The sequence below is a fragment of the Amphiprion ocellaris genome, chromosome 10 (assembly GCF_022539595.1).
Source record: "Amphiprion ocellaris isolate individual 3 ecotype Okinawa chromosome 10, ASM2253959v1, whole genome shotgun sequence".
In the NCBI taxonomy this organism is placed as follows: domain Eukaryota; kingdom Metazoa; phylum Chordata; class Actinopteri; family Pomacentridae; genus Amphiprion; species Amphiprion ocellaris.
The window spans coordinates 10,329,758-10,341,046 of NC_072775.1; the positions used below are offsets into that span (position 1 = coordinate 10,329,758).

At 43.5% G+C, this 11,289-nt stretch overlaps 1 protein-coding gene across 2 annotated transcripts; it reads right to left on the bottom strand.

The window, feature by feature from the left end:
• Nucleotides 1-303: 303 nt before the first annotated feature.
• serbp1b (SERPINE1 mRNA binding protein 1b) lies at nt 304-9,880 on the bottom strand. 2 transcript variants are annotated; one of them, XM_023297302.3, is made up of 9 exons: nt 9,490-9,880; nt 8,587-8,767; nt 8,123-8,263; nt 7,743-7,808; nt 7,358-7,432; nt 6,865-7,042; nt 5,514-5,579; nt 5,088-5,273; nt 304-2,131 (listed from the first exon to the last, which is right to left on the bottom strand). In XM_023297302.3, the coding sequence occupies exons 1-9, from the start codon at nt 9,863-9,865 to the stop codon at nt 2,072-2,074; spliced, it is 1,329 nt and encodes a 442-aa protein (XP_023153070.3). In that variant the 5' UTR covers nt 9,866-9,880; the 3' UTR covers nt 304-2,071. The 2 variants fall into 2 exon arrangements, with proteins under 2 accessions (XP_023153070.3, XP_023153062.3); XM_023297294.3 differs by having other exon boundaries at nt 5,088-5,276.
• Nucleotides 9,881-11,289: the final 1,409 nt, after the last annotated feature.

Below are 11,289 nucleotides of genomic sequence, written 5' to 3' on the forward strand. Positions count from 1 at the left end.
AAACTACTACCATCCCTATTTAGTGGCTCAGTAGTTAAGGCTTTGGGCTTATGACCAGAAGGTTGAGGTTGCAAATGCCAAGTTGGGACCAAAAACAAGGCCCCAAACCACATCTGACCCTACACTGATCCCAGCTTCCCAACAAGCTGGGATCTGCAGACTTCATTTTACCGCACTCTGCCATGACGATAAAGTTGAATCTTCTCCAAATTGGCAACAGTGTAAACCAGACCCTACGTCTACATGACATGAGCTGTAATACACCACAACCCCCTCGTGTTTAAAGCAATAAAGAGTCGGCAGCACATTTGTATACACCTTTAAAATCACAGCATTGATTTGAAACAACCCGACGGCCATCGACAGAATACATGTAACACCTCTAAAGCAATTTATTAGAACAGGGATGTTTGCAGGGAAAAGTTTCATCGTCACGTGGCTCAAACAGTCGTACAAGAAAACTGCTCCAGCCGTCTGTATCGGCAGGTCGCCAGGAAGTCTTTGCAGAGCACAACATGTAAAGCTTTGAAATTCACTCCATGTCTTCAGTGTAACGCCCCCCCACCCCTTCCCGATGTGAAATATACCCGCTTTATTAAAAACAAAAACAAAAAAAAAAACGCTCACTGGCAACGCTGACACAGGTGGCTGAAAGCACCATTAGCTTACATTCTGTAGCTCATGATTGTTCCACGATGACAGCCAACATTTCTTTCAGACAAATTATGCATTGATGCTTCAGCACTGATAAAAAAACAAAACAAAAAAAATAACAGCAAATATGTTGGAAAGATAGGGGAAGAAAAAAACGAATCTTCAGAGGACTGGCGCTGATAAAACCAAATGCTTTGAGATCTAAAAGACAGCAGAGATTCTCTAAAAGCAAGACATGTCCATGGTCTATCTATCACACTCACCTACATTTCAACAATCGCCTCTCAAAAGACAGTATGAACTACTTCAGGCAAGAACTTGCGGTCTACTGTTTGAGAATGGCAAGTTCATAGCAGAGGAATACTTAAATTCTAAGTAACTAGCTGTCAAATTCACACATTCAGTCGCACTTTACTGAACACACACACACAGCTACACACACACACACACACACACACACACGCACACACACGTACACACTGTATATCCTTAACAAAAAAATACAAATATCTGCTTAGTGGTCCTGAAGTTACAAGTAGTACAGTCTGTATGACCTAAGAGGACCAGCCTAAAGATACACTGGACCCTGGGACACCCTGAAAACACAGGTAGCACATCTGGATCAGGGGATACGAAGCATTACTAACCACTGGTCCACCAAAAAAAGGCAAGCTATCAAAAAAAAAAAAAATAAAAAGGAAAAGAGGCATTAACTTTCACTGCACAACAAGCAGAAAAATACCAAGCTTTAGTAGGAAGTCACTTTGCCTGGTTACCCATCCTGAATTTGTGCCTCGCAAAGGGATGGGTAGTCAGGATCCGAGTAATTACACTTTAAATGCATGTTAAGCCATACTTCAGACATCTAGTACAAGTTTCTTATGTAGTGTAGTGCTACCACATCAGTGTGTCTTACTGGGGGGAGAAAACAAAAAACTCCAGTAGAAAGTCTTTCCTAAAGATTACCCCATAATACTGAGCTGAAGTCATGAGAAAAAAATATATAGCACAAAAGCTTTGGGGGGGAAAGAGATAAACACACTTCAACCTAATTGCAGAAATGCATAAATTCAAGCAGCACAAAAAAATATCAATGAAGTATGCATAATCTCTGAAAAAAAAGAAAAAAGTATGAAAACATCCCTGCTTTCATGTTCCTAAATACAAAACTTCAGTGTAACAAGAGGTCCTTTTTCCGCCGTTTTTTTTTTTTTTTGTCTTTTGTTCTCCTTTAAAACAGGTAAAATTTTAGTCCTCTGGTGGTGTGAGTGGTATGGGATGACAGTCTTTTTTTGTCATTATTTTTTTTTCTCTCTTTGTTTTCTTATATACTTGAAGATGTGGTAAGCATGCAAGCCTCGTAGAGGAGGGGCCCCGGAAGGGCTGATGGGTGGGCTGGTGGTGAAAGAGGGAACCTTTAGGCCAGAGCTGGGAAGGCCTCAGGATCATCCACATTGGGGACTGACACTCCACTGGCCTGGTGGGCGGAAACACACAAAAAGCAGGACCGGGTTAACAAAACTTGTATTGAAGCTGCTATAATCAATTTACACTGTCTGGCAAAAACAAAAAAAAAAAAAAAGTCAACACCTGGATTTAAGTAAACAAATAGGTAAGAGCCTTCCATTGGATAATTACTGCAGTGGTGAATATGTTTCAGCTGCAACAACTTATTTAACCCTAGCTGATGCAGTGAAGAGCTTCTCATTTCTTAAACAACCATGTTGGAAGACATATCCTGTGGTCATGGAAAGGATGTTAATCTGTCTCAGAAGGGTCAAATTACTGGCCTGCATCAAGCAAAGAAAACAACTAAGGAGATTTATGAAACCACTAAAATCAGGTTAAGAATCGTCCAACGCATAATTAAAATCTGAAGGATAGTGGTGAACCATCATCTTCAAGGAACAAATGTGATCTGATGAGTCCAGATTTACCCTGTTCCAAAGTGATGGGTGCATCAGGGTAAGAAGAGAGGAGGATGAAGTGATGCACTCATCATGTCTAGTACCTACCAGCCTGTGGGGGTTAGGGTTATGATCTGGGGTTGGTCAGGTTCAGCAAAGTTATGTTCCCAAAGAATGAGGTCAGCTGACTACCTGAATACACTGAAGGACCAGGTCTTTACACCAGTGGAGGTTTTCTTTCCTGATGGCATGCGCATGTTCCAAGATGACGATGCCAGGATTCATGGGGCTCACATTGTGAATGAGTGGATCAGGGAGCATGAGACGTCATTTTAACACATGGATTGACCTCCACAGAGTGCAGATCTCAGCCCCACTGAGAATCTTTGCAATGTGCTGAAGAAGATTTTGTCCGACTCTCCCATCATCAATATAAGATCTTGGTGAAAAATTGATGAATCTCTGGACAGAAATAAATGCTGTGACTTTGCAAAAGCTTATCGAAATGATGCCACAGCGAATGAGTGCCATACTCAAATCTAAAGGCAGCCCAACAAAATATTATAGCGTGCGATTTATTTTTTGGCTGGGCAGTGTATCTGCATTAACAATGGATCACTTATGTCATTTATCAGCCAACTCTGCTGTGTGGAGCATTTCAGCATCTATTCAGCTCATTATCTGACTGTTTTTCTGGCCCTAAATTGCAACATTTTGGTTCGTCCTCACTGCTCTCATTTTTGGAGGCAATATTATGACCCTCTCTAAGCTACACACAAAACACAAAACAGCATGAAGAAAGTTAGCAATCAGCTAGCGAACATGCATTTTGAGAAACTAGTGCTGAGACGGTACTGTGTGTCTGCAGGGTTTTTGCTTCATAGAGGAAATTTTGGTGACCCCCAAAGAGGTTTTAGTAAGCGCCAAAGAACAATCAGCAGTGCCAAAATAGTAATAATTGGGAATAAAAATAGTTAAACACTGCTTATTTTGCTTGAGTATAAACATAGAAAGCAGCACAAACTCATTTACACCTTTACGCAGATGGATGATGCTTACTGACAAACATAATCATCCCCCAAAAGGCCCAATGTGAGCGACCAAAATTCCAAGTTTGATCACATAATACTCATACGTTACTTAAATATAGACTAATTAAATAAATGTGTACAAACAACAAATGCAGATGCTTCCACACAGGTGCAAAGCATGCTATAATTTACCAAATAACATCCAACTATGGTCTGTTGCAGGTACAACAATGCTGAGCGGGTCCAAGGCATTCTGATTTAGTATGAAAACGGCAAGAGGAAAAGATCTAAGTGACTTTTAAAGAGGGTTCACTGTTGAGGTACAGATGGCAGGAGCTTCAGTCATAAAGACTTCTCAACTGGTTGCAACAGAAAGAGTGACTAAACTGGCATATGCACTTAGACCTCTGTTGAAGATACCAATTGAAAGGGTAGGAAATTGTGGTTGACAGTGCATATTCCATGATTGCAATGCTCGTGCATTTGTGACATATGCAAGGAAAACCAGAAGAGCAGCTCTTCCTGAGGTGGCTGAGAACATCAGAGCACGACTTGATCAGACTGACGGTAAGAAGAGTAAATAGACATGGACATAGTAGAGTTGCAGGGCATAAACCCTCACTGCAAAGGTGGTTTTTTTTTTTTTTTGAAGTCCACTGGTTTCTTTGAGGGAAAGGTCATTGATACTTTGGCAGCAGTGTTGCTCAACACCTTACTAAGACACTTTAAGCGCTAAGTTTGAAAGGTACTGCTTGAAAACAATCCAATATTCTGTAAGGTTTAATAATGCTAATAAATAATCCCAAGTCTATATTTAATTGTATCAAATTCCTGGACTGAGTAATAGTGTTCTTGATATGCTTTATTTGGGTGGTGGCTTATTAGACTGTGGATGGCTGCCGCTAGTGGCAGCCTTAGATTAGGAAAAAACCTATATAATCATTTGTATCATATTTGCTACATGAGTTTCTGAACCTCTATCTCATCAACATGATAAATAGTTAAATAGGACAAAATTAGTTTTTTTTCCTAAAAATCAATATTGTTGTGAGCAAAAAGTTCCCAAAACTGCCCAACATATAGAATGTGATACAAAAAATATATCATAAACAAAATGATACGGCATTTCTTATGTGGATTTTGCTAGAAAGGGTTAATAAACATCACAGTTCCAAAAAATTTGAATTTTCTGGCTATTTCTTGGATAGGTCAGGCTTCACAGGGTTAAAAAGAAGTATGGATTTGATGCCATCATGTCAGTTCAATACTCTAACCCCTGCACTGTCATAACAGACGTCCTCCTCACCATTGTCAGGGAGGCTGTTTTGCCTGGTGGAGCATGTGGTCACTGGTCTGTTATTTCAGCTCCTCTATGTTCCACACCACGTTTTCCAAGTCAGTGGTTTTACAGCGTGTTCGGAGTCAGCGGGCTAAAGCTTTTTGTGAACGACACTAAACCTTTGTCGTTGGCAGCGATAACAGCTTTTGTTGTTACCTTTTCGGACCGTCCTCCCCCACGTGCCGTCCTGCTGCCTCCCCCGCCGCGGCCTCCCCTGCCTCCACGTGCGCCCCCACGCCCGCGGCCGGGGCGGCCCAGGTCTCCAAAGTTGATCTCCAGTTGAGATGTGATGTCGTTGGCTGGTTTGCGGAAATGGTGGTCACTGGACTCGTCAGCGGTGCCCTGCTGATGAGTACGGACGATGACAAGTAGGTTAGAGAGCATTACAACAAAGTGTTTCTTTGTGTGCAGTGCTTCTCCATTTTGTTTGGAACCAGCCAAGTAAAAATGAAACATTCTAGACTCTTCTCAGCACTTGAGGGTGGATTAAAACACTCAGTAACAGACGGTTTATTACAGATTTAACACCAAATGTTTTCATGGACTGTGTGGATGAAGGACCAGTGTGAGAGATGTAGACACCTTGTGGTACAGAGTGTGAGAGTCTGCTTCCGTCTCTGCGGCGTCAATCAAAGCACCAACAGGCCTCTGGAAACGAAACAAAATGAACATCAGCAGAAAGCTATTTTTAGATGTAATATCTCACTAACTGGCCAGAAGACCACATGATCTCCACCACAGCTAGAGTGAGTGTACCTGATTCTACCTTCACACAGAAATTGCAGAGCGAACATCACAGCGAGCCCTGTGACAATTGTCTATTTAAATACATACAAAGAAAGGCAAGACGACAAAATCTCGGCGGTGGCAACTTTTATCACAGCCATTTCATTTACAAAGACAAGAAGAGAGCGGTCAGAAGCTAAAGTCATCAGGTTACCAGCAGGCAATGTAAATATCAGCAGTGCTCACATTGGATCTGCACTAGTGATAGATCTACTAATCAGTCGGCTGATTAATTGGGTTGAGTAAATCGGCATCAGCCAGCATGCAGAGCACTTCATGACAGGAAGCCTCGCCTCCACTGCTGATAACAGGCTGCATTTATTACAAATATTACTATCGCTAAAAGAGGTGGAGGAAAACCTAAACATATGACACACTGAGCAGGACAGAAGAGAAGCAAACAGAGGGAGACACAGAGGCCATTGTTATCTGCTAATCTAGCACACCTCAGAGAGCACGATAAGTATACATTGAGTCTAAAAGCAGCAGAGAATTCTGCAGAACAGGTGCTTGAAAAAAGGAAGCGAATTCGAAGTTTGCCACTGTACAGAGAGAGTTAGTGTTACTAGATGTGCTAAGGCATGAGTCAAGATAAACGGCACCGCCAGAGTTCAATAAATTCTCACAATAGTTGCAGGAAGCATTGCTATCTGCTGATAAATGCTGTGAAGTGCACTACAACTTCTCCTTCATCGCCTTCACATTAAACAAAGGAGGTTTATTTGATTTGTTTAAAGTTAATGCACTGCAGACTAAAACAAAACACAACATGATATTGGTATTTTAAAAAAACTGAAAAACTGCTATTGTGCACAAAATAAAACACTACATTGCTCAAACACTAGCAGTCTGTGCAGTAAACCTTCTGTCATGCACTCCGAAACATCTGAGCTGACATCCTAAAAAAGGGAGTAAGACTTGAGCAGGATTGTAAGCCTTCAAAGTGCACATTTCTATTGTCTTAGCATTTTGTTCTGTGCAAGAAAAGTGAGTTGCAAATTAGTACATGTGTAACATCATGAACTGGTTTAACAAGCATTTATCATCTCATCAGTAAGAGACAGAAGGCTAAACTTAAACATCTGATCTACACACTGTGGAAAAAAGCTTTCTGCTGTCCCATAACATCATAAATCATCACACTCACATCTTCACTCTTGGACTTGTGCAGCACGTATCCCTTCTTCCACTGGCTGTCGGCTCCCTCGTTGGGCTTCCGGATGTTGAACTCCACCTTGGTGCGCTCCTTGTCCTGCATGGCCTTCCACTCGTCCAGGGTCATCTCTCTGGGACCTTCATTTTTCACCTCTTCGACCTCGTTCTCTCTGGAATGCGAGCACACAACAATGTAGCGCCATAGTCCTCAAACAGCCAATCCTCTTACCTCTATACATGCTCTCTAATCCTGAGGCCAAACGGTCGGTGACAATGTTTATCCCATTTGCACTTAAGCTTCGAGGCAGAATGCGCATGCAGAAATAATACTGTGTGCGACACACACTGACATCCAAAATCCAAAACATCACAGCCTGATGACATAATACTTTTTTTTTTTTTTTTTTTTTTTAAAGTGGAATTCTTAGACAGGTGAGATTCATCGCACTCTCTCTCAAAACATCTGACAGTAAATGGATTCTCACTTGTTCTCAGAGCCGGCAGGTGCATTTTCCTCTCCTTCTGGGGTCGTCTCAGGAGCGGCAGTCTGTTCAGCCTCACTGGGAATAAAGAAATACTTCTTGTCAATAATCATAAATTGCCTCCAGCTGACACATCATCCCACAGTGGAGCCTTTCCAAGCTAGCTCACAAAGTGTAAGCTAATATTAGCTAACACTAAAATCTAGAACTGAGCTGTAAACATTTCAGAATGTCAGACTGCAGTGTCCTGTGGCATACAGATCAAAAATCTTTGTTTTAATGCAAAAATCAAACCACAATATATTTCTGCGTTTGTACAAATATCAGATGTGCACTGACAGTAACACTCTGACAAAACAGGCCATGTGTCCGTTTGGGAAAAACTTACCTCGCTTCTTCCTTCACGTTGCCCCAGTTGTGTGAGCCACTGCGCTTTTCCTCAGTTTTCTGATTGCTGACGCAAAAACAAAAAACAAACACATTGAGAATGTGTCGAAAAATTCCCCTCAGCCCACAATGAAGAGTAATTGGAAAAAAAACAACTCTTGACCTTGTGTTTGTAGTCAAAAGCAGATTAGCGCACTTAACTTGGCCGAGAGAATAAATGGTAGCGCTGATCCTAATCTGAGACATCATTAAGAAACACTTTCTTGTGATGATAAACGCGGCACAGAGCTCGAGAAGGCGGCTCTCTTTGAAAATGACATGCAATTGGTGAGTGATTTCTACTCGGTGGGCCGCTGACGTCTCGGTTCAGGGCTGACTCACGATTTGTCATTGCCGCTGTGTCTGTCGAAGTCTCGTTTGCCACGAGAGTCGAAGCCGTCTCCTCGGCCCATGCCTCGACCTCTTCCACCACGCCCACCCCGGCCGCCACCACGCCCTCTCGGGGGCCTGTCTCCAGAAGGCCTGACAGGGGACACAGACACGATTTAGAAAAGTGGACAGCCGTGACCTCGTTTGAGAAGCAATCATCTCTAGACGATCATCAACACACAAGCATATCTGATCTTGTAAGTAACAATTTCCACAGAAATGTCAGAGAGAGCAGCCCACCTCCCACACCCAGTAATTTACAGGTGGCTGTGATGCTGAGGTTAAGTGAGATAAGATTGTATCAACAGCAGCAAACTCTGCATCCGCCTCCACACTGGTCCTGCAATCACACCAGCCAGCCTGGAGCTCCTCAGCTTGTTTAAATATGCTCTTCATCATTCATCACAGATACTCACTTGTCCGCCGAGAACTCTCCACCTCCCTCAGGCTTGTCCTCAGCGGGCTTCTCAAAGCGCCGCTCGCGAGGAGGTCTCCGGTCCGGCCTCTTGTCTCCAGGTCGCCCTTCGCCCTGTCCGCCCTGGTGCTGGGATCCAGACTGGCCCTGCTGGTCCGGTCTTCTCCCCACCCGCCTGATACCTGCAGGGGACAAGAGGAATCTGTTAAGCTCTGCTGGTTCAATAAATATTTATAATGTGGCTGTGTGAGCGTTTGCACCACGTGTGCAGGAACATGCAAAATACTATGTAAACAACTAATTTAACTCCCTCTCCTCTCTTGTTTACAGTTTGGATAATTTCATGCAACTATTATCGATATCATGCTACATCGAGATTCTCTACATATAAATTCAGAATAGGACCGCTAAGCTGAAAAACATTCGTCAGGTTTCCCTTTAGGAGACACATCCAGAGAGCTCTGTCTGGTGTTCCCAGTGCTCAGGTGAGTATTCTAAATATTTACTTTGCAAAGCCTCCAGCTGCTAGCGGAGCTGCGCAGCCAGAGTCTGAGCATCACCCAGCAGACAAGTAACCCAACACTGCACCTTCCAGTCGGATGCTGGAGGAAACCATTTCTGCGACACAGTCTGCACAGGACCTTGCTGGTGGCTTTATGAGAGCATCTCAGTAAGGCTCCGAGCTGCAGGCGTGTGTCCGTGTCCGGCTAACTCCAGCCCTGGAGTCTGGATGAGTCTGTCCTCTATAGCAGCAGGACAGGGTCCATGTTGACCTCACGCTGTGTTTCGCTCCGACCAGCAGCAGCTAATGTAGCTAACAGGAGCTGCACATGACAGCTGCTATCAAAACCACAAAATAAACATTCACAGCACACGAGAGAGGCAGCAGGTGCCGTTATTTTACCTTCTTTCTTCAGGGGAACCGGCGCCTGGGATTCCTCCTTTTTGTCCAGCAGCGGGTTTTTTCTGTCCTTCTGTGACTCTTTCTTCGGCTGCTTGGCGGCTTGAGCCGCGGTCTTGGTGGAACCAGCGGCGGCCCCCTCCTTCTTCTTGTTTTCAGCAGCTTTCAAGATCTCGAACGGGTCGGACTCGTCGTCCAATAACTGGTCGAACCGGTTGGTTACGACGCAGCCGAAGCCTTCTTGCAGGTGTCCGGGCATGATGGCGCCCCTTCGACGGGATTCACCTCCGATTCTACGAGGCTTGATGCGACCAGATCGCTGGATGCTGCCACAAGATGGCTGGGAGAGCTGCCCCTTCTCTTCCGGTGCGAGCACCATCCGGGACTTCGCGTGGCGCGCACCAATCTGAGCACGCGGCGGCTGCAATGTTTTTATTTACATTATGTAACGGTGTGCTTTCATCTCCTGCTGCTCTAATCCGAGCTTTAATTTCTCAGAGGATGCTACATGCAGGGGAGGCTTTTAGCAGCATCACATCAGGCTCTGAGTCTCTGCAGCTGCTCTGTAAACATGATATTCTGCTGTTACTCATGGAGGTGGAAAGAAACTAAAAACCTGGAAGTCACACATGAATTTCAGGAACTCTGTTAATGCATTTGTACATCTCATGCTGCTGTACTTTGGTGTCTTATTTTGCAGTGAAGGTTACTAATAATCTGATATGTATGGACTGATACCACCACAGTTTTAGTGTGAATTGTGGTCACCATAGTGTGAGCGGCTGATTAGCCATCATGCCATACAGCTGTGGGGGAACTAATGATTGGTTTGGCAGTTGCCGCAGGGGGTTCAAATTGATTGACGGACGTAGCTCCAGTATACTCCTGAACTGTCCTGGACAGGTACGCGCTGTGCAGCAGCAATCTAAGCTTTAGATTTTGTATTAATATTGTTTCTTCTTTTAAGATCCCTTTTCTGTGGCTGCAGGGCCGAGTCCACTGACGGTGTCCCGGCTTGTAGGGTCGGACAGCCGAGGTAACCAAAATGTTTGTTTATGTTTATTGTTATCGTTCTGTTGCTTGATTGTGGTTAAACATGTCTTTGTTTCGTTACAGTTTTGCCTCTGTTGCCTTGTATTTTGCTTGTTTATTTTGCTGTGTTTCTTTTAGTTTGTAGTCGGTTTGCCTAGTTTTGTATGAGTTTGCTTGGTTCGAGTATAGTTTGGTTTTTTCCCGTGTGTGTGTTTATCCTCAGGTTGTTGTGGCTGGTTCTCTGGCTCAGTAATCAGGTTTCTCCCCTCCATAGCTGCGTAGGGCCTGTGTGATTTCCGGTTTTGATAACTGCATTTATATTAACATTAGTGTGTGCTGAACATATTTGCGTACCAGAATAAAAATTGTATTTATATTTTTCTATACACGCCTCTGTATTCATTTGTGCGCGTAGCTGTGTTTAGTAGGGGAAACCCTCTGTTGAGAGGCAGGATTGTTAACATTTTCAGGGTGAAAGTCCCTCGGTGGTGTTGTCGGTTATGTGTTAAAAGAAACCAGAAGACCCTCACCAGTCCTAACTTGGTTACAATAGTAAACTGTAGTAGTTACTAATGCATCTCACAGTTCAGACTAACTCCTGAGGAGAGAGGCTGCAGAGTATTTTAGGGGAAAAAGTTCACCCACAGATTTGTGATTTCAACACTGATATGTTTGTCCATGTGTGGTGATCATGTATCAAACTACAGGCAATAACAGGATAATAAAATGTGTTTTCATTCATTTTGTTACTTAGCTACTTGTTACCATATT

Excerpts from the sequence above, each read along its gene's own strand:
- serbp1b (XM_023297294.3), bottom strand. The coding sequence starts at position 9,865 with ATGGTGCTCGCACCGGAAGAGAAGGGGCAGCTCTCCCAGCCATCTTGT. Across the intron at positions 7,043-7,357 it reads CCTGCCGGCTCTGAGAACAA|AGAGAACGAGGTCGAAGAGG; the intron begins GTGAGAATCCAT and ends CTCGCATTCCAG. Across the intron at positions 2,132-5,087 it reads GGGGAGGACGGTCCGAAAAG|GCCAGTGGAGTGTCAGTCCC; the intron begins GTAACAACAAAA and ends TCCGCCCACCAG.